This window comes from Mesocricetus auratus, unplaced genomic scaffold (genome assembly GCF_017639785.1).
Source record: "Mesocricetus auratus isolate SY011 unplaced genomic scaffold, BCM_Maur_2.0 Super-Scaffold_100037, whole genome shotgun sequence".
In the NCBI taxonomy this organism is placed as follows: Eukaryota; Metazoa; Chordata; class Mammalia; order Rodentia; family Cricetidae; genus Mesocricetus; species Mesocricetus auratus.
Window position 1 is genome coordinate 6,964,705 of NW_024429215.1, and position 26,081 is coordinate 6,990,785.

The 26,081-nt window shown below is 55.6% G+C and overlaps 3 protein-coding genes across 8 annotated transcripts; 1 reads left to right on the forward strand and 2 right to left on the reverse strand.

Annotated features, from left to right (window-relative positions):
- Positions 1–1,118: 1,118 nt before the first annotated feature.
- Positions 1,119–12,276, forward strand: Leng8 (leukocyte receptor cluster member 8). Of its 4 annotated transcripts, XM_013123701.3 has the most exons (17): positions 1,119–1,251; positions 2,891–2,983; positions 3,514–3,685; positions 4,015–4,122; positions 5,070–5,180; positions 5,956–6,208; positions 6,368–6,509; positions 6,712–6,915; positions 7,144–7,194; positions 7,281–7,559; positions 7,649–7,789; positions 7,906–8,191; positions 8,507–8,608; positions 8,691–8,759; positions 8,858–8,987; positions 9,077–9,284; positions 11,051–12,276. In XM_013123701.3, the coding sequence occupies exons 2-17, from the start codon at positions 2,946–2,948 to the stop codon at positions 11,211–11,213; spliced, it is 2,457 nt and encodes an 818-aa protein (XP_012979155.1). In that variant the 5' UTR covers positions 1,119–1,251; positions 2,891–2,945; the 3' UTR covers positions 11,214–12,276. The 4 variants fall into 4 exon arrangements, with proteins under 4 accessions (XP_012979155.1, XP_005084195.1, XP_021090973.1 ...); XM_005084138.4 differs by lacking the exon at positions 7,144–7,194; XM_021235314.2 differs by having other exon boundaries at positions 9,077–11,193.
- A 2-nt stretch (positions 12,277–12,278) lies between these two features.
- Positions 12,279–14,239, reverse strand: Leng9 (leukocyte receptor cluster member 9). 2 transcript variants are annotated; one of them, XM_021235319.2, is made up of 2 exons: positions 13,166–14,239; positions 12,279–13,105 (listed from the first exon to the last, which is right to left on the reverse strand). In XM_021235319.2, the coding sequence occupies exons 1-2, from the start codon at positions 13,790–13,792 to the stop codon at positions 12,317–12,319; spliced, it is 1,416 nt and encodes a 471-aa protein (XP_021090978.1). In that variant the 5' UTR covers positions 13,793–14,239; the 3' UTR covers positions 12,279–12,316. The 2 variants fall into 2 exon arrangements, with proteins under 2 accessions (XP_021090978.1, XP_005084194.1); XM_005084137.4 differs by having other exon boundaries at positions 12,279–14,238.
- A 1,062-nt stretch (positions 14,240–15,301) lies between these two features.
- Positions 15,302–22,536, reverse strand: Cdc42ep5 (CDC42 effector protein 5). 2 transcript variants are annotated; one of them, XM_005084136.4, is made up of 3 exons: positions 22,250–22,536; positions 21,849–21,955; positions 15,302–15,834 (listed from the first exon to the last, which is right to left on the reverse strand). In XM_005084136.4, exon 3 carries the CDS (start codon positions 15,832–15,834, stop codon positions 15,373–15,375), a length of 462 nt encoding a protein of 153 aa, XP_005084193.1. In that variant the 5' UTR covers positions 21,849–21,955; positions 22,250–22,536; the 3' UTR covers positions 15,302–15,372. The 2 variants fall into 2 exon arrangements, with proteins under 2 accessions (XP_005084193.1, XP_040589740.1); XM_040733806.1 differs by lacking the exon at positions 22,250–22,536 and adding an exon at positions 22,074–22,097.
- Positions 22,537–26,081: the final 3,545 nt, after the last annotated feature.

Genomic DNA, 26,081 nt, shown 5'->3' on the forward strand with positions numbered 1-26,081 from the left:
AAAATGATACAAAGTTATCTGTGTTGCGTAATTACCAAAAGTCGATAGTACAAAGTGTTATGGGTTATGAGGTACTGTTTCATAGACTATTTTAACAGGGATCCCTATTTGGGCAGCACAATCCAATCATTCCTGCTGTAAACAATAAACTTTAAGAAAAACCTATTGTGGCCGGGCGTTGGTGGCACACGCCTTTAATCCCAGCACTCCGGAGGCAGAGGCAGGCGGATCTCTGTGGGTTCGAGACCAGCCTCGTCTACAAGAGCCAGTTCCAGGACAGCCTCCAAAGCCACAGAGAAACCCTGAATCGAAAACCGCCCCCCCTCAAAAAAAAAAAGCCAACACAACACCCAAAAACAAAAAAGAAAAGCCTATTGTGACCGGGCGTGATGGCGCAAAACTTTAGTCCCATAGGAGGGCGGCCTGATCTACACTCATGCGCATACTTATGGGTTCTGGAAGCTTCCCCAGCCTACACGCCCCTCTACCCCAGCTACCTTTCCAGCGTCACAGCCCAAAGGCCACTCCCATCCCTCAAGCGACGCGCATTTCCTGCTTCCCCTGGGTTCGCAGTCACTGCTCCCCACGCCAAGTTTATTCACCCAGCAAGCCTATCCTCATCCCACTCCTTTAAAAACAAACAAACAGGGCGTTGGTGGCGCACGCCTTTAATCCCAGCACTCGGGAGGCAGAGGCAGGCGGATCTCTGTGAGTTCGAGACCAGCCTGGACTACCAAGCGAGTTCCAGGGCAGCCTCCAAAGCCACAGAGAAACCCTGTCTCGAAAAACCAAAAAAAAAAAAAACTAAAAACAAACAAACCAAAAGTCGTAGCGCTGTGCGCAGCCTCACAACTCACGTCCCTATAGTTTCCCCAACTAGATCGGGTCAAAACTCGGGCGGTCGTAGGAGGAACGCCGGCGGGGGCGCTTGTCCCCGCGGGGCCGCCGTCCGCGCCCAGCTTCCGGCTTGCCGATAAGGCCCCTCCCTCTCTCCTCCCTCCCCACCGTTGCGTAGGCGGGGATAGGGTGGAGCGTGGTTCCGGCCGAGCGGCCGACACCCATTGGCTGTGCGCGCCCCGTGCGCGCGCGCGGGGGCGGGTCCCGGGCGTCGCGGTGACGCCATCACGTCGCCGGCCAGGACGTTCCAGCCCCCGCCCCCCCAGGAGAGCCAGCCGGTGACCGAGCGCCTTCGCGCTTGTCTGGTAGCCGCCTCGGGCCGCCGGTTACGAACCCCGGGAGCAAGCGGCCCTGGTGAGTGTGCGGAGCGGAGTGGAGTGGAGTGGCGGGCGGGCGCGGGGACGCCGAGTCCGGCCTCCGCGCTCGGCGAGCCCCCCGGGGCCTGCTTCGGGGAGGCTTTACCGACGCCGCACCCCACCCCGGCGTCCGCAAAGGGTGTGGCCGCCGCCGGGGGGTGGTTGGGGGGGGGAGGAGGGCGCCGCCGCGCCTGCGCGCTGCGCCCGGTGGGTGGGCGCGCTGGCGCCCGGCGCCTCCGCGCGTGCGCACGCGCTTCCGCCTGGGGCCGGTGTCCTGGACGCTCGCTCCCCCCCGTCGGCGGCCCCCTGGACCCGCTTGTTACGCCGGCCGCCCTGTTGCCCGGGGCAACCCGAAGAGGCCTCGCCTGGGCGGTGCGCAGGCGCGGGCCGGGCCGGTGGCTGGCCGCGGCGGGAAGCGGGCAGGGGGCGGGCGGGCGGTCGCTTGGGTTCAGGGCGGCCCCGTCTCTACCTGGTGTCGTGGACCCCATGCCTGCGGGACAGCCAGGTGCTCCTGAGTTTCAGAGTCCCTCCCATCAGACCCCTGCCCCGCCCAGGCCTCACTCCTAATACTAATTAATTAATTATCCCATCCTCTCCCTCCCCCGCTCTCCCATTTGTACCCTTAGTTTCGACCCTTCGACTCCACCCAGCAGTCTGTCTATCTTTTTTAAAGCTCTTCGAGGCCTGTCAGTGCTCCTTAGGCTTCCTGTAAGATACCGGCTTCTTCAGTGGACTTGTTTTCTGTAAATCCTATTGCTGGGATTCTCTGTAAATCCTTTTGTTCGCGGCCCGTCGAGTCCCGTCCTTCACGTTTCTTCCAGTACTATCCACCGTCCCCCAGTGGTTTCTTAGGAATGTTGCTGGCCTCCCATGGCATCCCGACAGCGCTAACCGCAGACACCCCACCACCCAAGGGGGTTTGCCTGTAGTTTCTCCCGGACCGGCTCCTGGGAACAACCCAAACAAGCCTCTTCCCTGTCCTCTGGGGACTCGAATGATTCAGGTGCTGACAGCCGGTGACTTCACGTAGTACATCCAGAGAGGGCCTTTTTTTCCTTTGGGAACTTGGCCCTGTTCTCCAGTGTTCTCAGAAGTCTCAGCTCCGTGCTCCTTAGTGTGTCCCCAGAAACTTCAGTCTTGCCAAACTTCTAGATAGCTAATTACTCACTGGGATGCCTTCCTCCCGCCGCCACCAGCCCGGCTGTGCTCCTGCTTCTTTCAGAACCCGAGTCAATACTCTAGGAATTCTCTAGATTCCCTGCCCAGGACTGAGGACTCTCCATCCTCCACCTGGGCCTGGTTTCCCCTCATGTCCACTCTCCAAATGACAGTTTTGTCATCTCTGTCTTTCATTCTGACTTCCTGCATTTTTAGGAGTCCAGTGTCTTCATTTCGTGCTCAGGGCTCTTCATTCCACCCTAGGAATTCCCTGTGATTCTTTTGACTGTTTGTTTTAGAGACAGGATTACAACCTCCCAAAGAGTGCTGGGGTTGCAGACATGCACCACGGTGCTGGGATTCTCTTCCATGCTTTGCCAGTGTTCCTTCTGTGAGAAACTCTGTCCTGCCTGTACTCTCATGGGTCCAACCTACTCGCTTCATGCTCTGGTCCTCCTAACTGATCTCTTTTCTTACAGACAGTGAAAAAGCAGTCTGGCTCCCGAGGTTCACCCCCTCCACCCCAAGGTCCAGATGGCGGCCAACGTGGGTGATCAGCGCAGCGCAGATTGGTTAGTAGGGCTAGGGAAAGAGGAGCAAGACACAGTGGGCCCTGGAATGGCCTGGAAAAAGAAATCCACATGCTGGGGGCTAGGCTGGAGGGACAAGCTTCCCTTCTGAGCTTTCTGTGGGGGTGGGACGTTCACGCACGGAGGTGGGAAGAGGCATGAGATTCCTGGGAGGTGGAATTAGAAGTGTCTGAGCCACCTGACGTGGGTGCTGGGACCTGAACTTCAACATCTGCAAGACCAGCTAGTGCTCTTAGACATAGTCCTCTCTCTCCTGTCCCCTCGGGCTGTATTTATGGTAACCCCCCCCCACGGTTGGCCATATCAGAATTCATTGGTTTGTAAAGATGGAATCTTCCTGAGGATGTAGGTCGTGCAAAGTTTTGTGCATGCCGGTCAGCCTTCTGTTTGCCTGGCGCTTGTTATGGGCCAGCTTCAGCTAGGGCTCTGGTAGGTAGGGAGCTTAGCTCTGGAACTTTTTGGCCTTGTCTACCCCGGGCACAGTAGAGAACAGAACTCGGTCGCCTCTGCAGGTCTTCTCAGTACGGCATGGTGGCTGGTGCCAGCAGAGAGAACGGCATGGAGACTCCCATGCACGAGAACCCGGAGTGGGAGAAGGCTCGGCAGGCCCTGGCCAGCATCAGCAAAGCAGGGGCTGCCGGCAGCTCCAAAGCCAGCAGCAGTGGGCCTGTGGCCAGCGCACAAGTGAGAAGGGCGAGCAGAACCTGGGGGGGGGGGCTGCTGCCGAGGGAAGGATGGGAGGGTGCTGGCTTCCAGAGGACGGCGTGCCTCAGCGGACTGTAAATGTATTTTCTCGCTAACTGAGTATGGTGAAGAGAAAAGTCAACAGCTTGGAGTCAGCCAGGGTCTGAGGAGGGAGGGAGGGAGGCCTGCCCCATCTTCCAGAAGCCTACTCTTACTATAGAGGCATGGACTCCGTTCCCGTTCTGCAGTGGAGGCCTGCCCTCTTGGGACTGTAGTGCCCATGGGCTCCTGTGGTTGCTACTGACACATCCATGCTTCTGTCTCCACAGTATGTCTCTCAGGCAGAAGCCTCGGCATTGCAGCAGCAGCAACAACAGTACTACCAGTGGTACCAGCAATACAACTATGCCTATCCCTACAGCTATTACTACCCGATGGTGAGTGCCCAGGAGCCTTCCGTCCGTGTGGGGAAACGGTTAGTGGGAGGGAAGACAGAAGACATAGCAGTGTTGAGAAACCCTCTGGTAGTCCCTAAGGTAACCCAGCTTCCTGCTCAGGTCTCCAAGATCTGACTTGTCTGCGCAGGTGCACCGTCACTGCCCCCAGACCGCAGGGCAGGAGCGTGTGTATCCTAGTCCCCTGCGCTACTGCGGCTCTGTCTGCTGTGCTTACGCCATGGTTTCTTGCTCCCCAGAGAGCACTTTCGAAGCTTCGAGTCATAGTCCTGCTTCTCTTCTTTGCCTTGTTTTCTTCCGTGCTGCTTCCTGTGGGATGCTTCCCACTTAACACCCGTAGCTGTGTAGCTAGCTGTGTGTAGACTTCATTAAAGCCTGGGGTTTGTTTTCCTTTTTGGGTCAGAGATCTCTATACAGCCCAGGTTGGCTTCAACATCCCCTTCTACCTCAGCCACCTGAATGTACAGCCACCACCACAAGCTTACTTTTGTTTTGTATCTATTTTTTATTTATTTTTAACGACAAGGTCTCACTGTGTAGCCCTGGTTGGCCTGGAACTAGCTATGTAGATCAGGCTGGTCTCACACTCCACAGCAATCCACCTGTCTCCACCCTTACTCCCGAGACCTGTGATTAAAGGGGTGAGCCACCGTCCCCGTCTCCTGCCTCTATCACAGCATTAGAAGTGCTGTCCCTCACTGCTTTTCGTTAGCAAGAGCTCTGGGCGCTGGCATGAGTGGGATGAAGAGGACTTTGCTTTTGTTTTTTGTTTTTGTTTTTTTTTGGAGAATACATGATTCGGTGCATCCATGTGGTGGGGAGAACAGGGCCTGGCGACTATATGTAGCCTCTTAAGTTGAGCACGGTTCCAAGGGAGGCCGAAGGCATGAGCAGCCTTCACTAACTCCGGCTCCCCTGTGCCTTGGCAGAGCATGTACCAGAGCTACGGCTCCCCCTCCCAGTATGGGATGGCCGGCTCCTACGGCTCAGCTACAGCCCAGCAGCCATCGGCTCCCCAGCACCAAGCGACTCTGAACCAGGTAACGCTGTGCCTCGCTGCTCCTGCTCAGCTGCAGCAGGAACCCGGGTTTTGAGAGGACTCGCAACCAGGAATGGTCTGCACTGTGTCAAAGCTGCTCCCTCCCCTCCGCCCTGATCTTTCTTGTCAAGCAGTCCCTGATCTAAGATCTTAGCTTTCAAGGCCAGGATGAGCTTGAGTCCGTAGTGTTGGGGAGACAGCGGGAGGAGGTCGTCGTTGGCAGTCTGTCTTTCCTCCAGCATGTGCACTCACAGCTGCATTCAGGAGCAGGTGTGCCCCCACACACTCAGCGTGGTGCACACACACCCACAGTGCACACACACCCGCGCCCACATCTCCCTCCATGCTGCCTTTGATCTGGGGCAGGCTAGAGGACTGGGGTGCCCTGGAGCACGGGGTGAACATTGAGTCCTTGCTTTGTGCCCTGGCCTGTACACCTTAGGACCCCTGGAGAGAGGAGCGAGTGCAGTCTTGTCGTGGGGTTTGGGCAGGTGTGGTGTCATGTGGATGTGTCATCCGTGGCTGTTAGTATAGTAGAGTCAGGCTCCAGTGTTGGCGTGGGTGGTAGCTGCTGCCTGACATAGCGGGACCTGTGGGAAGTTGCTCAGTCTCCATGGGTCTGAGTCCTCGCAGTTGTGGAAAGGATAGCTAATAAGAATAGACGCCCCAGGGAGTCACCACCCCGTGGGATGCTGGCGCGTGGGGTTGAAGAAGGTGATCCGGAATCAGGGTGCCGCCTGCCTGCTACCCTTAGCTTACCTCTGCTTCTTTTGCAGCCTCCAGTGCCTGGCATGGATGAGAGTATGGCCTACCAGGCCTCTGCTCAGCAGCTACCTGCAGCCCAGCCCCCTCAGCCCTCAAACCCTCAGCATGGGACACACGGTCTAAACAATGGCCCGCAGCCGGGAACAGCCCCAGCCACTCAGCACAGCCAGGCAGGGGCACCTACAGGGCAGACCTATGGGCCACACAACTACAGCGAGCCTGCCAAGCCCAAGAAGGGTCAGCAGCTGTGGACCCGCATGAAACGTGAGTTAGCAACACCTTTGTCACGGTGTTGTGTTGGGCCCTAAGTCTAGGGGAGGACTGTTCTGGAAGTGCTATGCTCATGCTAGAGAGCTGCTCCAGAGCTTGCCGTTTTGAATGTCTGGGGAAGGGCCTAACTCCAGCCTCTGCGTCCTCCCACAGCAGCCCCTGGGACTGGAGGTCTCAAGTTCAACATTCAGAAGCGACCCTTTGCTGTCACCAACCAGAACTTCAGCTCCAGTGCAGAGAGTCCGCACAGCAGCTTTGGCTCCCAGCCCAGCTCGGAGAAAGCTCAGAGCCATAGGTGATTCTTTGCCCATCACTACCGCCCGAGCTCTGTGTTCAGTGTCTGCCCCAGGGCCCCTCTCCAGGAGCCCCTCTTAGTGCCTGGGGACGCTGGGGATGTATAGTGTAGGACTGCCCTCTCAGATCACAGGAACGCTTCTGCCGAGGTCGATGCAGGCTAGCGTCGCCTGAGCGTCCTCGTCTGTCTCCCGTCCCCGCAGTGGGCCTTCTGGCCGGGGAAACCTGTCTGGGAAGCCCGATGATTGGCCGCAGGATATGAAGGAGTATGTGGAGCGGTGCTTCACGGCCTGTGAGTCAGAAGAGGACAAGGACCGCACGGAGAAGCTGCTCAAGGAGGTGCTGCAGGCCCGCCTCCAGGATGGCTCTGCCTACACCATCGACTGGAGCCGAGAGCCTCTGCCTGGGTCAGTCTGCTTGGCCGTGACACGGTGGGGCTGCTGGGTGTGGGCTGGGGACTTGGGCTTAAACTAGCCGCAGCCTCAGAGAAGTGGGCCAGGAAGCTGATGGCTCTGTGGGGACCCTGTGGGGTTGGTAGAAGGCGCAGGACTGTCACAGATAGGGTCTTTGGAGCAGCCAGGACTTGCTGGGGAGGTACGGGTGGCTTAATGGCTAAGAGCATCCCCTGGACACAGACAATCTTGGGCTTGGTCCCTTTCCTGCACCACAGTGGCAGAGTTGCCGGGGTAAGTGCCTCTCCTTTCTGAGGTGGGGTCTGTAGTCCTGCAGGTGGGTGGCTGGTTGGTAATGCCCTGCCCTGCTATATCCTCAGGCTGACCAGGGAGCCTGTGGCTGAGAGCCCCAAGAAGAAGCGGTGGGAGGCCCCTAGCAGCCTTCACCCTCCCAGGGGGGCAGGCTCTGTGACCAGGGGCGGGGGTGCCCAATCCCAGCGAGGGACACCTGGGGCTGGGGGTGCTGGCCGAGCCCGGGGTAGCAGCTTCGCCAAGTTCGGCAACCGCAACGTCTTCATGAAGGACAACAGCTCTTCCTCCAGCACAGACTCGCGCTCCCGCTCTTCATCCAGGTCTCCTCCCCGTCACTTCCGCAGAAGGTGAGCAGGCTTGTGCTCTGGAGGGTGATGGGAGGGGCCGAAGCGAAGCCCTTGTGCTTCAGGCCTGACTTTCCTGTTTTCTCACTCAGTGACTCCCACTCAGACTCTGACAGCTCCTACTCAGGGAATGAGTGTCACCCTGTAGGCCGCAGGAACCCACCCCCCAAGGGTCGGGGTGGTCGTGGGGCCCACATGGATCGGGGCCGAGGCAGGGCGCAGCGTGGAAAGAGGTGAGGCTCTGGGTGGGGTTTCTTCCTAGGCACAAGTGAGTTTATTGGGTCTCACAGGGGGGTAGATAGCCCTCAGAGTGGCCGAAGACATTGGTGTTGCTGCCCTTTCTCCCCAGACACGACCTAGCTCCCACCAAGCGCAGCCGCAAGAAGATGGCAGCACTGGAGTGTGAGGACCCCGAGCGTGAGCTTAAGAAGCAGAAGAGGGCAGCGCGCTTCCAGCACGGGCACTCGCGCCGCCTGCGCCTCGAGCCTTTGGTGCTGCAGATGAGCAGCCTGGAGAGCAGCGGCGCCGACCCTGACTGGCAGGAGCTGCAGATTGTGGGCACGTGTCCTGACATCACAAAGCATTATCTGCGGCTCACCTGCGCCCCAGACCCGTCCACTGTGCGGCCTGTGGCTGTAAGTCCTGGCAGTGCGTCCGCCCCCCCCCCCCCGCGTGTTGGCATTAGGTCAGGGAGCTCACATGGGGGGTGGGGCCTGTGGGTGTCTGAGCTGGCAGCTGTGGCTGGCCACAGTCAGCCCCGGGGCCGGGTGGCCTCGTGAGGCAGCTGTTGTGCCTGAGGATGGCACACGCTGAGTCAGCAGGAAGCTGGGCACTCGGTCCTGCTGATGCTGACTTTGTTCGTAGCAGTGGCGAGTCCCCGATGCGGGCTGTCGCAGCGGCTCTGGCCTGCCAGCTGTCTCTACACTCAGCCTTGATTCCGTCCCCTGCAGGTTTTGAAGAAGTCTCTGTGCATGGTCAAGTCCCACTGGAAGGAGAAGCAGGACTATGCCTTCGCCTGTGAGCAGATGAAGTCCATTCGGCAGGACCTGACGGTAAGGCTGACATGCCGAGAGGGCTGCAGGGTCGGCCATCTTGCCTGTCTGTCCAGCCTGACTGCTCTTTGCCCCTGCCCAGGTGCAAGGCGTCCGCACGGAGTTCACTGTGGAGGTGTATGAGACGCATGCCCGCATTGCCTTGGAGAAGGTAAGAGAGCGAGCCAGGCGGCCCCCTGGGCCTCCCACCCTTGAAGCCTCCTCCACGTGCCTGTTCCTCACACCCCTCCCTCCTCGCCCGACCCTCAGGGTGACCATGAAGAATTCAACCAGTGCCAGACACAGCTCAAGTCGTTGTACGCAGAAAACTTGGCAGGCAATGTGGGTGAATTTACCGCATACCGAATCCTCTACTACATCTTCACCAAGAACTCTGGAGGTGAGAAGCCAACCCCAAGACGGAGGGTACCATGCCCGGGACGGGACCCTGCCGCCTGACCCCCAGACCCCCGCTTGTGTCCTGTGCAGACATCACGACGGAGCTGGCGTACCTCACGAGGGAGCTGAAGGCGGACCCCTGCGTGTCCCATGCATTGGCGCTGAGGGCAGCCTGGGCCCTAGGCAACTACCACCGTTTCTTCCGGCTCTATTGCCATGCACCTTGTATGTCTGGCTACCTTGTGGACAAGTTTGCAGACCGGGAGCGCAAGGCTGCCCTCAAGGCTATGATCAAAACGTATGTGGCACCGCACTCCGCTGCTTCTGTGCCGTGGCTCTGCCACGCCCCCTCACACCCTGGTCAGCCTTCAGCTCCTCTGCTGGAGTTCCCTCCCAGTCCTTCCTTCCTTTCCTCCTCAGCCACTCAGTTTCAGCTCTCCTCCCCTTCCTATGTCACGGCTCCTGGTGTCATACCCTCCTCTCTGCCTCCTACTCTCTGTTCACATCAGCTTGGAACCTGGGTTTTCTTCCCCTTTCTGGGCTTTCGCCTGCAGCTCCTTGCTGCTCTTCTGACAGGCTAGAAAGGGTCTCCTGCCTCACGCTAGGAGTCTCTTGAGGGGTGAGGCCTTGTGCCCACTTCACTCTCGAGCATGAGAAATATTTTGGGACAGTGTGATAGGGAGGGGACCTGCGGCACAGGGTGGTGTCGCCAGGCCCTCTAGGTGTCAGACTGCATCGGGCCTGCCCATGTGGGGAAGAGGTGTGTGCGCCCCCCATCGTTGTCACATGGGTGTGGATGCTGCTGTCAACTAGTGGGTAGAGACACCGGGGATACGGTGCAACAAAAAGCCCCACAGCAGTATGTGCCAGTCTTTCCAAGGTTGAGAAACCTGGTCAAGAGGTCTGTTAGGAGTCTCAAGGCCTTGAATGCCAGGCTGAGCAGCAGCATTTTTTCATTGCGGTGCTGTTACGGTGGGACCTGCAGTCTGTGCGTCAGGAAGCTTGCTCTAGGATTTTGTTTTGGTCAGTCTGTCCCAGGGGAGGGGCTCTGGTATGGACATGGCTCCAGATTTGACTGAGATGATGAGCCTTCCTTTTGTTTTTGTTTTTTGTTTTTTTGGTTTTTCGAGACAGGGTTTCTCTGTGGCTTTGGAGGCTGTCCTGGAACTCACTTTGTAGACCAGGCTGGCCTCGAACTCACAGAGATCCTCCTGCGTCTGCCTCCCGAGTGCTGGGATTAAAGGCGTGTGCCACCAAGGGATCATTTCTATAGTTCGTTACTAGAGCCTTCCTTTTGTGATTCCATAGGCCCCTCCCTCTGTGCGCAGCCCTCAAACCTCCTCAGTGGTGCAAGTGATCCTTAACTCTGTTCATAGTCAGCCAAGGCTGCACAGCACAGATGGTCCTTGTGTGAGTGCTCGGGGCTCTGGCCCGTGTTGACCTCAGTCACACAGCGCCCTCCCTGTGAACTTGGCACAGCCTTTCTTGGCAGACAAATCCCTGCCATGGCCTGGAAGGCCACTTGAGAGACAGGGAGGCTGCCCTGTCCCAGAGCCATAAGATGCCTGGGTTCCAGATAATGATAAATAGGTGAGGCTTCCTGAGTGGCCAAAGGCTGCGGTGGCCTGCAGGAGAGGTCACCAGAGCTAGTAGGACACATCCACACTTAAGGCACCTTAGTACCAATCGGGAGGCACTGCTGAGTGACACTGCAAACACCCTGGAGGGTGGGGCACCACTGTCCGTACCCTCTGAGCCCTGTATCACTTACTCTGTCTGGCTCCAGCCCCTCAGCCAGCAGAGGAGCCAGCTTGGCCCTTTCCCTCCTGCCCCCTCCTTCCTGGACAGGTAAGTGTGGGCAAGGGGGGGCAGCTGGGCACTGGGGCTACAACCCCATCCCTGGCCCCCCCAAGCCCCTAACTTGGGGAGGTCGGGAGGGGCTGCAGAAGCCAGCAGATTCCTTGCTGAGGAAAACTCTGGGAGCCCAGATGGGGAGTGCTGCTCCCTGCTCGTGGGCCCTCCCTTGTCTGCTCGCCTCATCATTTTCTCCTCTTGTCTCCATAGCTTCCGCCCTGCGCTGCCTGTCTCCTACCTGCAGGCCGAGCTGGCCTTCGAGGGCGAGGCCGCCTGCCGGGCCTTCCTAGAGCCCTTGGGCCTGTCCTACACGGGCCCGGACAACTCCAGCGTGGACTGCCGCCTCAGCCTGGCGCAGCTGCCAGCCTTCTGAGCGCCCATCGAGCACGGGCGGGGTTAGGGCTGTGGCCCAGCGCCGCCTTTGCGTTTTGTTTTTGAGCCATGGACATGGGTTGTAAATTAATTTGTGGGGAGTGGGCTCCAGGAAGAGCCAGCATCCCTACCCCCGTTTCCCACCGGGGATCTGTACAGAGATTTTTCTACGTTTTTATTTTTGTCTCAGAGGGGATATGGGAGTATAGTGGAGGAGGGCGGGGTGGGGGACAGGTTCTGTGTCCGCCTCTCACCTCCACTAATGCTGTCTCAGTGTTTTTTCTCTCTCTTTCGAGCTCGTTCTCCAGCACCTGACCCTGCCGCGCTGGCCCATCCCAAGCTGGGGGGCCAGCAGAAAGAAGACAGGCCGTCCAGCCCGTACCCGCCCGCAGCGGGGCACCAGCCGCACCCTTGCCTCGTCTGCTTCTTCATAGACTCTTGTTGCCCAGCCACTGGGGCCTCAGTGTTCAGGGTGAGGGGAGCTGCTTAAAGACTATGCCCCACTTCGACCCCTCACCCCAGAAATGCCAGCATCACCAACACAGCCAGACCAGCGCCACACCGCACTGAGGACTCCAGGGCCTTCGCGGGACCATGCCGGCCGGGCTGCCTCGTCTTACTAAAGTTGTATTAAGTTGTCTCCGTGTCCCTTCCTCCCTCTGCCCCAATGTTTCTTCTGATTTTTTTTTTCCCTCCCCTCCCTCCTCTTCCTCTTTCCTCCCTGCTCCCTGGTTCAACACAGGTAAAATGGTTGCCCTCCCTTCCTCCCTCCCCTCTGCCTTCATGGATCACCAGCTCACGTCATGTTTCCTCTTTTCTCTCTGTGTGTGTTTAAGTTAGTTTTCTTTCTCCCTTTTTCTTTTCACCCCTCCCCTCTTCTGCCATGTAACTGGAGGATGTGCTTATGAGGTTGCAAACAGCTGGACTGTCAGGCTGCTTTTTTTCCAGATGCCTCCCTGCCTCCCCTCCCCACCTCTCCCCTCCCCTCCCCTCGTTCTCCTTGAGCATTGAGTACAGTACATTTTGGAAGCTGAAACCAAAATTAAAGAGAGAGAGAGAGAGAACGTTTCTGTTTGGCTAGTTTCTTCTCTGAGGTTTGGGTGGTCACTTTAGGGGAATCTCAGCCAGGGGCCTGTAGCTGTGCCCTGCTCTGCCCACACGGCACAGCCAGAGTTTCCCCAGGGGCTGCCTTCCCAGCTCCTCGTCCTGAACGAGGAGCCCAGCTTCAGGGATGCAAAGCTGGGATCCATGCGGCACCTTGGCCAGAGTGAGGTGCGGCTGGAGTCCCCCTGAGGGCCGCACCACCCTCAGCCCTTCATCCTCCAGCCTCAGACTCAGAGTTTGGGCCATGCCCCCCAGTGCGGGGCAGGGCGTGGCGCAGAGCACATGGTGGCCCAGGAGAACCAAGTCCTTGAACCGTAGCTGAGAGGGTGTCTGAAGTCCTGGTTTCAAGAGGGCCCTCCGCAGAGCCCCGGCTGCGGCAGCCTCCTCGCCGGGGCCTGTCAGCCTCAGCAGGGCCACTGTCAGGTGCAGATCCTTCGCAGGAACCAGGAAAGCGGCACAAGCCGGGGCCATCTGGACCAGACGCTCTTGGGCCTTGACCACTTCCGCCCTAAGCCCGGGCTCTGTCACCATCAGTGCCACAAAATGTGTGGGGCGCGGCTGGCGAGGGGACCTTCCGTCAGGCCAAACCCCTGGATCCCACTCACTCTTCATCTCTCCAGCAGAAAGCCCCGGAGCTCCCATGGCCTGTGCCCGCCACCGTGGAAGCAGCGTGCCTGGTGGTCTCGACGCAGCCGCCCCATCCAGGACGGTCTCTCCGGCTGTCCCGCCCTCGTCGGGTGTCTCCAGGCCCGGATCGAGCCCGGCTCTGCTCTCTCCGGCTGTCCCGCCCTCGTCGGGTGTCTCCAGGCCCGGATCGAGCCCGGCTCTGCTCTCTCCGGCTGTCCCGCCCTCGTCGGGTGTCTCCAGGCCCGGATCGAGCCCAGTTCTTGCGGGGTCTCCACCCCCTTCCCTAGAGGCATCCTGGGTGCCCTGGCCCTGGGAAGCCGCCCCGGTCTCTACTGTGTCAGGGCTTTCTAGTGCAACCTCTGCCCGGCGCCCGCCCCCGCCGCCGTCCAGCGCGTCGAGGATGGTGGGTCCCCGTCCAGCCGCCGAGCCTGAGCCAAAAATGAGGTCAGTGCGCGAGGCCCGGTCCCACACCAGGCGGCCCCGGAAGCGGAAGTAGCGGATGCGGTGCTGCGGGACCGCCAGCACGCCGGGCCCGAGCGCCGCCAGGGGCTCGTCCCAGCAGAAGGCGCCGAAGGGCTCCTCCTGCACGCCCAGGAAGCGGTCGGTGTAGCCCACCGAAAAGTCGGCAGGGTCCAGGCGCGGGTCCCAGCGGATGCGCCGGATGACGTCAGCGGCCGTCCGCAGCGCCGGCTTCTTGGTCCCAGGCTCCGGGGACTGCTGCGCGACCTCGGGGGAGGGCTCTGGGGCCCCGGGGTGTGGCTGGCGGCAGCGGGAGCCGAAGCGACAGCGGCCCTCGAGGAAGAAGCGGCAGGCCTCGGGGGCCTCGGGGGAACCGGCCGCTGCCTCCATGGTACCGCAGCCTCAGGCCACAGCGTGGAGCCCCGACTGTGATGCCGGGAGCCCACTAAACTGGGCGGGACCCCGGGGTGTCCCGCCTTGCCCGGCTTATTTACAGTGCTGCCGACCTCGGAGCCGAAGGGGAACCTGGCCCTGCCCCGCCCCTCCCAGCCAGCCAATTAACTGGTGTGTCCAGGTCCTCTCAGGAACGCAAGGGAGCCAGGTTCCAGCCCATCCAACTACTTCATGTATGCTCCTCCCTTCCCGGGCTTTGGCGAGGCAGTCGGCGCCCCGTGCAAAATAGTTTAGGTGTATCCCGCCGCTCTCAGGGCATCAAGGGAGCATCGGAGCGAGGCCCCCTCGCTCCAGCCAGCTGGTTTACATATATGTCACCCCTGACGTGGGGGTGGCGCTTAGGGATCCGGGTTTCCGCAACCAAATACCTGGATTGTGCCCAGCACCTCTCGCAGGACCCCTAGGGAGCCGGCCCCTCCCCCTCCCCGCACCACCCGGCTTCATCTGAGTTACACGTACACCGCACTGTGTGTGTGTCCCGTTCAGGCATCCTGGCGCCGCCCCCGACCGTCCTTAAAGTTTGTAGTCCCCATACCATTGACTGCCTCCCACACCTTACATCACTGTGAGCAAAGGCCCCGCCCTGCCTTCCTTGGGAGTGTGGCTTAGCTTGACCCAACCCACCTGCATGATTTACATACGTCCCACCTCTCGTTGGCCTTTCCCCGACCTCTCCTGGGTTCCTTTTACCTGAGCCTGGTTGTGGGGTACGGGTCTTGCTCCTGTCCCCAGTCTAGGAATTGAGACATACGACCCACCCCTCTGGAAACTTCAAAAGACCTTATTCTGCCTCCGGTCCGGTTAGTTTAAGTTGGTCTTGCCCCTCCAGGGACCTAAAATCGACCCTCTCCCCGCTGGGAACCTTCGAGAATCTGGCTTGACCCTCAGTCCAAGGTATAAGCACAGGGAGTCCCGGTCCTCTGGTATGTTAAAACAGCTGGACATCTGTGGGCTCAAGCTTAACTTTGTGCCCAGATTTGTGACGCAACAGCCACGGTACATGGCCACGCACAGTTGGTAGGACCAGAAGCCCTCCCCATGGGGACCACACCCCTCGGGGCTCCAAAGGTTCCCTAACCACACCCCTTTGCAGCCACTCCCAGAAAAGACAGACAGCCGGGTCGGAGTGCACCTGGGGAGATTTGTGGAGGGCCAGGCGTCTGTGACTCTTCAAACCAAATATTACCTTGGGTGGTACTTAGCAAGCTATGGGGGCTGCACTTTTCCCAGGTGGCTGGGAGACTGGGTCAATATTTGAAGAACGAATACGCGTGTGCGAGCGGCTAGGTGCGAGCCTCCCGCCGTTTGAGAGGGGCATGACAAGTCTACACGATCAAACTCTTAAAGGAACACCACTATGCAGACTAGGCTTTTAGTTGGTGGCACCTCACCACTGTCGCCTCCACACCCCTTCCCGTATAAAGTGAACGGACACAGCACAGCCCATGGCGCAAAACTCGGCCATTTATGTGTACAAAAATGGGGTGCTGGGGGGAGGGAGGGGTGCAGACAGGACACTACAGGCCGATGACATCGTCCAGCTGGAGGTCAGGATTGGAGCGGCAGTGCGCCTTCTGGTGCTGCATTCCAGGGTGGACATCCCCGATGGGCTTGGGGGCCTTTGCCTCGGCGCGCTCCGCGTCCATGACGCCTAGCACCGCGTCCAGCATAGAGGGGCCCAGGTCCAGGTGGAAGGACAGCAGCGGGTCGACGGGTGAAGCCACGCAGAGGCCGGGTGCGGGGGGCTGTGGGACTGCAGGTGGAGGGACAGAATGTGGGGTCCCGACTGGCGGTGCGCGGGGCTCCGGGGGCGGGCCTCCCCCGTGGCGACTCAGGAACGAAGTGTCCCCGAAGGCGTCTCCACCGCGCCCCACGTGCAATGTGTGCCTGAAGTCTCCGAGGGGCGCTGAGATAGACAGTGAACCGCGCTCCAGTCGCTTCTTGGGCTGCGTAGGGCCCAGCTGCTTCAACACCGGCATCTGTGGGGGGGCACAGGCATATCAGAGATGCCTCACCCTGGAGCCCCAACTCTATGTCCCAGACCTACCTAGTCAGCCGAAAGGATGCTCTGATTAGGCAGGCCTATTGTGGGACTATTACTCTCAGTTAACAAGTGAGGAAAGGGACTCTGTGAGAGGTTCCCAAGATCACTACTGCTGGCTCAAATCTCAGAGAGCATATTTTAAGTTTTCCTGAGTCTAACACGGCCATGACCATTACGCTATGTGGGTCACCCCAATAACTAATATTTGAAACAGTAAAAAACTCCAGTTAGCATTAGCTATAGATGAAGTAGAGATGAAGATTACCAGTGCCCATCCTCGAAGACAGGGCAGACTTTGTGCAGTGAGTATCCCGGGCACAGGTCTAGGACCAACCACACATGCGCCCTTCCCTCCAAACACACTGAGGAAGTGGGCCAGGAAGGCTCTACAGAGCATGTGCAAAATTCACTGTATGGACCACATGAAGATTCTCATGGGTGGTCTAGGGAAGTTGTGAATTTACACAGAATTTCACATTTAAGATGATATGCTTTTGCGGGGAGACCTATAACATGCCGGGCGATGGTGGCGCACGCCTTTAATCCCAGCACTCGGGAGGCAGAGGCAGACGGATCTCTGTGAGTTTGAGGCCAGTCTGGTCTACAGAGCGAGTTCCAGGAGAGCCAGGACTGTGTAGACAGACCCTGTCTTGAAAAAGAAAGAAAGAAAGAAAGAAAGAAAGAAAGAAAGAAAGAAAGAAAGAAAGAAAGAAAGAAAGAAAGAAAAAACAACCAAACAACAACAAAAACAGTGTATGGTTGCTCTTCCAGGAAAGGGAAGTTCTGATCCAAGTACCCAAGTACCACAGTTTACAATTTCCTGTAACTACAACGCCAAAGTCTGATGCCGTCTGCTGGCCTCTTTGGGTACTGCACACACATACATGCATGTATAAAAATACATTCCTGGGCTGGAGAGATGGCTCAATGGTTAAGAGAACTTGCTGCTCTTCCAGAGGCCCTGAGTTCAATTCCCAGAAGCCACATGGTGACTCACAACCTTCTATAGTGGAATCTGATGCCCTCTTCTGGCATAAAGTCATACATACATGCAGATAGAGCACTCATATACATAAAGTAAATAAATCTTTAAAAATACACATTCCCAGGACCCACATGGTGGTTCAAAGCCATCCATTACTATCAGTTCCAGGGGACCTGAGGCCATCTTCTGACGTCCATGGGCACCAAGCATGCATGTGGTGTACACACATATGAAGGCAAAACGCTCACAGGTAAAATAAAGGAATAACTCTAATGAATATTGGTAAGGATGACGTATGTTTACAGCTGTCGGCCTGTGAACTCTAAACCAGATGCTCAGTTGCTAGATTGCTGCACCTGACTGGGTGTGGCCAAATAGAAACTCAGCAAGCCTTGGCCCATATCCTGGAGCTTGGTCTTTTTCCACGGAAATTGTTGCAGGTGCTTTGACAACTTTGTACTTTCAACACTCACTGCTACTCTGATGAAATCCCTCGTTTCTATCTCTGCCAAAAACCACACCCTTTTCCAGTTAAGTAAATCCCCACCGATTATAATCCTTGGCACTCCTGTTTACACGGCAGACAAAATGACGCGGCCGATTGCCTGCAGAGCACACAGAAACAGTGACTTGCAGCATGTTGGGTTTTTTGTTTGTTTGTTTGTTTTTGTTTTTTCGAGACAGGGTTTCTCTGTGGCTTTGGAGGCTGTCCTGGAACTCCCTTGGTAGTCCAGGCTGGTCTCGAACTTACAGAGATACACCTGCCTCTGCCTCCCGAGTGCTGGGATTAAAGGCGTGCGCCACCAACGCCCAGCTGCAGCATGTTTTTAATACCGAGTGCTGCCAACTGGCTGTGCTAGTGTTGGGAGAAGAAAGGGCCGTGCCACCCGAACAGCCACTGTGGAACAGAGATTAGAGTTGGTAAAGCTGTAAGAGGAATGCAATGGAGTCAGCATTGTTCTTTCAGCATCCAGTACACTGGGAAGCACCAACGGTGATAGGAACACAAAGTACAGCCAAAACTGTTCGAAATAACTTAGTTGGATGGAGTCTAAGGTCTGCCGAATTCACGCGCACACTTCCACATTTTTCCCTCTGCTAGGGACTGAACCCAGAATCTCACACATTCCAGAAAGCACTCTAACACTGAGCCACATTCCCAACTCTTTCTCTGTGTAACCACCCTGGCTGACCTGGAACTCGCTCTGTAGACCAGGATGGCCTTGAACTCACGGAGATCCGCCTGCCTCTGCCTCCAGAGTACTGGGATTAAAGACGTACACCATCTCTTCCTGGCTCATCCCCAGATCTCTTAAAAAAATAATCATTTTATGTGTATGAGTGATTTGCCTGCATATGCCAGAAAGAGGGTGTCAAATCCCTTGGAACTGGAATTTCAGATGGCCGAGAGTTGCCATGTGGATGTGGGAATCAAACCTGAGTTCTCTGGGAGAGCAGTCGGTGCTCCTAATGTCTGAGTCATGCTGCAACACTGCCACGCCCCTCTCCCCTCCCAAACCTCTCCTTGATTTTCATTATGGAGCAAGATCTTACTAAGTTGTCCAGACTGTCCTTGAACTCGATTTGTAACCCAGAACTTGAACTTCCTTATCCTCCCTCAGCAACCTGAGTAGCTGTGATTACAGGCGTAGCCACCAGGATTGGTATTTGTTGTTGTTGGATTTGGGAAGATCCGTTTGTTGTTTATCTTGGAGATAGCATCCTACAAGTCAGATCTGGCTGGGCCCCAGTCAGGGCAATGCTCCTGCCTCAGCCTCCCCATGTGCTGAGCATACGAACCATCTTGCCTGTCTCTGAAACCACTCTTGCTATACCAGTTCCACTCAGCCCTTAAACTAGGTGAATAAACACTTTTACTGGAACTTGACGCACAACCACTACACCCTCCTTCCATTGTAATGAAAACAAAAGTTTTGACAGACTAAGACTTGTCCTTAACAATTTAGTAGGTTCTCGGATTTTTTGTTTTAATTTCCCTGTTTTTTTTGTTTGTTTTATTTGTTTTTGGTTTTTGTTTGTTTTGGTGTATTTGACTCACTACCGACTATTGAGCCACTGTTAACCATAAAAATCCTCTCTGAGCTGGGCGTTGGTGGCACACGCCTTTAATCCTAGCACTCGGAAGGCAGAGGCAGGCGGATCTCTGTGAGCTCCAGGTCAGCCTGGTCTACAGAGTGAGTTCCAGGACAGCCTCCAAAACAATACAGAGGCCAGGCATTGGTGGCGCACGCCTTTAATCCCAGCACTCGGGAGGCAGAGGCAGGCGGATCTCTGTGAGTTTGAGACCAAGCCTGGTCTACCGAGCGAGTTCCAGGACAGCCTCCAAAACAATACAGAGGAACCCTGTCTCGAAAAAAACCAAAACAAACCAAAACAAAAAACCAGAGAAACCCTGTCTCGAAAATGCCCCCCTTAAAAAAAAATCCTCTCTGGTTGCAAATGATGCCATTCACCTTAGTTCTTGCTCTGCAGTTAGAAGTGAAAAGAGGTAAAATTCAGAAAACCAGCTGCCTAGGTTTGAATCTGTCTAGGGCCATTGCTGTGTGGCTTTGGATAAGCAATGACCCTTCTGACCTTGTTTTCTCATCTGTGAGGTGGGATACCAATAGAATGCCCCATAGTAGCAGAGCAAACAGTAGGTGCTCACTGAGTAAATGCTGCATGGAGGTCTACCCCCTTTTTGTTGGATGGCTGAAGATAGAACCTAGAGTTAGCTAACACTCTGGGTATTAGGCAGCAATTGATCCAAGCCCCTACTACCTTACTGGTGAATTCCAGGCAGCCATTCTACCAATCATTGAGCTGTATTCCCAGACCCTCAATGGAGGATTCTAGGCAGGGACTCTACCACTGAGCCATATTCCCACACCTCACTGGGAGAATTCTAGGCAAACACTCTGGCACTCAGCTATACCATTAGCCTTTAAAAGAAAACAAAATTAGTGGACTGTGGTAGCGCACACCTTTAATCCCAGAACTTGGGAGGCAGAGGCAGGCAGATCTCTGAGTTCTAGGTTAGCCTGGTCTACAGAGTGAGCCTCAGGACAGCCAGTGCTACACAGAGAAACCCTGTCTTGAAAAACCAAAAGGGAATGAGGAGGAGGAGAAGGAGGAGGAGGAGGAGAAGGAGAAGAAGAAGAAGAAGAAGAAGAAGAAGAAGAAGAAGAAGAAGAAGAAGAAGAAGAAGAAGAAGAAGAAGAAGAAGAATAATTTTCAGTTGGGACGTCATTAGCTTGCCCAGACTGGTTTTAAATTCACTCTCTAACAAAGACAGACTTTGAACTAGTGATCCTCCTGCCTCAACCTAGACTTCCTAGTGGCAGAGTTTCTAGGCCTGCATCACTAGATTCAACTAGGATCACTTTTGTAACATTACATATACTGGGGCTTGAAATTCGCCACTTCTTTCTTCTGGGACCCTGATCAGCTTCCTGAGTCTTTTGCTGGATTTATTTGCGGAGATCAGGAGTCAGCAGGCTCTGTTAAGGGGTGGCAGGCAACCCACGCACAGCCTACGTTACTTCCCAAGCACCTTCTCCTGGCCGAGCATTGGCCCCAGTGCCTTGACAGGTTGCACAAACTCATCTAGTTGTCAGAACAATCCAGGGGAGAAGGTAATCCAATTGTTTTTTCAAAGGTGAAAAACAAAAAGATTCACTAACTGGTCCTGGGTCAGACACGGTTTAGAATAGGCTGGTGAAGCGTGAAGTGTAACAAAGCTATAACAGTTCATATTCGCTCACAGGAGGTGGACCGTGTGGAAACGGGGAAAAATGTTTTATTTTGTTACAAAGGCTAGAGCTTTCCTTGGTACCTTATCTGGCTTTTTGTTTTCCATTCTATATTTTTGAAGAGCTTTTGTGGGGTTAGGAAGCTGGCTCAGCTGTTAAAGTCTGGGGTGACAACCAAAAGCAGCTTTTGGAGGTGGCCGTGGTGGCATGTGCCTTTCATCTCAGTGTTTAGAAGGCAGAGGTAGGCAGAGATTTGTGAGTCTTGAGGTCATCCTGGTCTATGTAGAGTTCCAGGACAGTCAGGGACTACACAGGACACAGTCAGATCCAGTCTCAAAAACAAAAGAGCTCTTTGGACTGGAAAGATGGTTGATTGTTCTAATCCCAGTGCTATAGAGAGGGCAGGGACAGGAAGATAGTTGGGTTTATTCAACTCTGATTTTAATAACAGACCCTCCCAGGACTGGAGGGATAGCGCAGCCGTTAAAGGCTTGGCTCACAACCAAAAAGAAGAGACCCTCCCCCATCTGAAGAATAATCGAGCAGGACATGCCACACAGGCCCTCACACTCCCTAGCATACAAGCATGCACACACTACATGCATGCCTCTTACAGGCGCGCAGGGAGATTTTAGTGCCCCTGCAGCTCCTGGCTGGCTTTGAGACCTTGACGGAGTCGCTTTCTCCTCTAGCCCGAGTGTCCTTCTGCACATCCAGTTCTAAGCTCGGATATGTCCCTCGCAAGGCTGTCACACTCAAGGCAATGCGCTCATTCTTGGAAAAAGTTCGTCATCAGCCTAGGCTCTGACAGAGGGACTGTTGTCCGGGGTCAATGCAAAGCGGACTGGATGCCGGCACACACACACAGGGGACCCAGCCCGCTGGGACAGAGACACAGATAAGCAGATCTGGCCATTTCCACTCTCTTTCCTGCTGCAGGGGTGGGGGGCACACCTGGTTCACCTCTGTCCTCTTAGTCCCTGCCAGGACGGAAATAACAACCCGATCCGGAGCTGGCCCGACTGGTTCTCATGCTGGAAGGAGGGTGGAGCCCAGACCTGGCAGGGGACCCCACCTGGAGACCCCTGGGATCTTAGGACTGGCAGCCCTAAAGCTGCAGGGACTTCGAAGGCCCTGGTCTCTTCGGTAACTATTCTGTCTCTTCCCCGCGCCCCTCCGGTTGAAGACCCCTGCCCACCACAGCCTCCTCACCTCGTGGTCCTGACTGGATTGGGCTCCGACTCAAGCTGTGGTACCTCCCGGCCTCGGAGGCTACCTCGCTGGCTCCTTTTTCCTTCTTTCTCGGAGCTGGATCTCACCTGGCAAAAAAACCAAGTGTCATGCCCAGCCTGCAAGGGGCTCCAGGACCTAGACATGCCGACTTGAGAGCCACCACCTCGGCCCGGGTTCTGCGCTCTTGGGTCCCAGGAGCCCCACCTCCTGGCTCTGGTTTCACAGGCTGGGAGTTTCCCCTGCTCTCCGCTCTCACATTCCAGGGGTCCAGGCTTCTGCACTCTTATCTTTTACGGGAATCCAGACCACTGCCCTCCTCCCTCAGAGCCAGGAGATTAGATCCCAGAGTCTGGCAAATCTTGGCTGTGGTACCTTCTTACCTGCACCGGGAACTACGTAAGCTTCAGCCCCTCTCGGGGGCCATGGTAAGCCTACCAGGCGAGCGCGGAGTCAACGCCCAGTCAGCTTAGCTGGTCTTGGTTTCTAGTCCCGGGTTGAGAGGGTTAAGCCTTAGGCCCCTCCCAGCCTTCCTTATTTCCCCCAAAGTTTGCCTCTAGGATTTAAAGGACTAGAAAAAGCCACGGTGGTGGAAAAGCTGAGAGCCCTGATGGGGGCAGGAGGAAACCAGAACTGGACGAGCTGGAAGCCGGGGCAGAGCTAGGGGGAGGGACAGGCGCGCCCCCCACCCCCAGCTCGGCCCCTCCCCTTCCCAGCTTGGAATTTCCTGAAACCAGGGAAGTCTGGCTGTTTAGAAGAGTAATTTCTTCCAGACTGCAGCTGTTGGGGGAGCGGCGGTTGGGGTGTGTAGCGTGTGTGTGTGTGTGTGTGTGTGTGTGTGTGTGTGTGTGTGTGTGTGTGTGTGTGTGTGTGTGTGTGTTGAGAAGGAGAGGGAGACAGGAAGAGAGGAAAGAAGGAAAGAGAATTAAAGTCCCATCTGGAGAAAGACGTGGTGTGAGAGGAGCTCGGAGCTCCCTGGAGAGTTCCCCGGATGGATGTTCCTATTTCAGCCACCTACCAGAGAAGGCTCCTTACTCTGGGTGCCTGTGTCTGTGGCTAAAACGATAGGCTGGTGCTCAGAGCATCCTTCTGAAGTTGATGGGACGTGGCTGGAGCAGGGAGTTGGGGTGGTGTGTGTAAGGATTCAGGCATTACCCTGGCCTGCCCCTGTCACCTGGCAGAATGCACTCGGGCAGTGTCCTGGTCAGCCCAGGGTTCCACGGTTGTGTAGTCTGCTCGCAGGTGCAAAGGAGCCCTTTAAAAGAAGGACCCCCGCCCACTTATTTCTTTCCCTTTCTCTTTCCTGCTGTTCCCTTGGGGGCAGACAGGACTTTCTCTGTCTCCCTTTTCTCTTCCGTCCTCTCTCTGTCCCTGTGTCTCTTTACCTCTTCTCCCCCCCCCCCTTTCTAATAAAGTTTCTCACTAAGCTCGGTCTGCCTGGCGTGTTAGTCCTCCGCCTCGGTCGCCCTCGCCTGCCACGGAGTCCGCCAAGGTTTCCCACGTGCTTTATCCTAACAGGGTGGGAGTTAAGAGTGTGCTGCCCTGAGGCGTGGTGTGGCTTAGTGGCCAGACTCCGGGTGCAGGGGAGAGCGAGGTACAGATCTAAGAAGCAAGTCCCTTTGAGAGGCACTCTGAAGGTGTAGTGACCAGCCCCCATGTACTACTGGGAACTTGTAGAGCCCAGGGAGGAGGGAGCAAGATAAGAGAAATGCCCAGGCTGGGCACAGGGGAAGCAGGTGAATGTCTATGAATTGCAGGCCATCTTGATCTGCACAGAGAATTCCGCAGGTTCATAGAGACACTTTGTCTCAGAAGTTTGGGTCGGGGGAACAGTGGGCAGAGACCACGTGGGACTCAGACACACAGTGACTTTGCTATACCTTGAGAGGTCAGCTGGAAAGCCACTAGGAGGAATCTAAGTTAGCATGCTGCATACCTGCCGGCCCACATGTTTCCAATTTTTTTTTTCCGCAGGAGCCCGGGGGTCATTGGATTAGTCTAGATGTCCGTCAGCAGATACGTGAATGGATAAAGACACCGTGGTCTATATTCCCAATGGAGTTTTGTGCGGTCGTAAAGAAAAGCACAATTATGTCATTTTTGAGGAAATGGGTAGAACCTGGAGGTCACTGTGTTAGCAACCCAGAACGAGAAAGACAATTACTAAGTCTCATTTGCACAATCTCTCTCTCTTTAACACCCCCCCTCTCTCTACACACCCACCCCCCACACACACACTCATGCACACAGGTACACATTGCTGATGATGAATTGTTCCGTTGGTGACAGTAGGGTTTGAACCCGGGGCTTCCTGCATGTTAGTCCCACTGAGATATATACCATTCCCTCCTCTAGCCTTCATGGTGTTTTCCATACAAGGCGTCTTGTTACGTTGCCCGGGCTGAACTCCAATTACACTTCCTCCCACTTCAATACCCTGTATAGCTGGGCTGACAGCAGCTCACTCACTGTGTAAGCCCTAGAACTTGCTAAGTAGACAGGTCGGCCTCAGAGTCACAGAGATCCGCTTGACTTTGCCTTCAGAGGACCCAGATTAAAGGTGTTATGAGCCGGAGCAGGGCCAGCTTCGTGAATGTGTGCTCTGTGAAGCCACTCAGGGTCCCATGCTCAGACACACACACACACACACACACACACTTTAGAGACCAAGCTCATTTTTTTTTACTTGCCCCAAGCACTACCCTGTAGATTCTGAGGCCCTGGAAAGGAAGATCAAGAAGGTAAGGCCTAGGGCAATATCTCCTTGAAGTGCAAAGTTTGAGCGATAAGCGGAGGGAGTGAATCCCGGGGTAAGGCTGTTTCAGAACTGGGAGAAAGGCGAGGAGGAGGGTTGAGAGGCGACAACAAACCTTCCTCAGGTCTCAGAAGCAAGCCAAGGACAGTAAAATTAAAACACAAGGAGAGAAACAGGGTTGCTGGATTTAATAAGACTGAACTGAGGGCCTGGGTAGGATCTGGCTAGAGAGTGCAGAGACCGAGAATGCAAGGCTAGGGTCAGCAGGGGTGAGGGAGGGAGGGAGGCTCTGAGGAGGGCAGGACAGCAGGGGGCAGGGAGACAGGCAGTCTACGTGGAAGGTTAGAAAGATTTCTTCTTTGTTTGGGTTAGACACATTTGCTACTATTTTGTTTCATTTAAAAAAATAGTTTCATTTCTCATTTTTTTAAAAGTACTTTTCTCCAGGTATTGGTGGCGCACACCTATAATCCCAGCACTCGGGAGGCAGAGGCAGGCGGATCTCTGTGAGTTCGAGGCCAGCCTGGTCTACAGAGTGAGTTCCAGGACAGCCTCCAAAGCAATACAGAGAAACCCTGTCTCGAAAAACAAAACAAAACAACAACAACAACAAAAAGTAGTTTTCAGTGACACTGAGGACACACAGATGCATCCTTCCCTTGTGGGGGTATCATTAGCTAGTAAAGCTTTAGTGACCTCCAGTCTAGCGCCGTTCTTATTAAAAATATGGTACATTTTGAAATTATAATATAATCATATTACTCTGCCCTCTCCCTTTCCCCCACAACCTCTCTCATGCACTACCCTCTCAAATGAATGGCCTCTTTTTTCTTCAGTGGTTGTTACATACATACATACACGCATACATATCCTTCCACCCATAAATGCAACTGCTCAGTCTGTGTAAGACTGCCTGTAGGGTTGACCCATTGCTGTTGACTTTTTCCTCATGGCTTTCTCCTGCTCTCAGCATTTGGCATCCTATGCATCTCTTGGAAGTTACTTTTGGGGGTGGCGGATACAGTTTCTGACCTTGGCAGGGGCTCTTACAAACAGACCTGAACTTTTTCACTCTCAGATGTTTCTATTTGGGACTGGATAATTTTCGGTTTTGCTTTTAATTCTCTCTCTCTCCTCCCCCCATCTCTCTCTCTCCTGCTTTCTGTGCCTGTGAGTTGCTTGCTTATGGGGTAGCTGTTTATATTCTATAACTAAACATCACACGCTGGGCCTTGGACTCACAATCCTCCGGTCTCATCCTCCCCAGTGGTAGGTTCATTGATATGTGCCACCACAACTGCCCAAAGCATTTACTTTTCAGGGTTCTGCAACCGTGAACTCCAAGAACAGAACAGATCCGGAGTGTGGTGACAGGCTGCTGCTCACACACAGCCTCTCGGGGGCTGGGTCCTCTAAAGGTGTAAGTGGCAATGATCCCCTTTCCAGGGACATGAATTCCA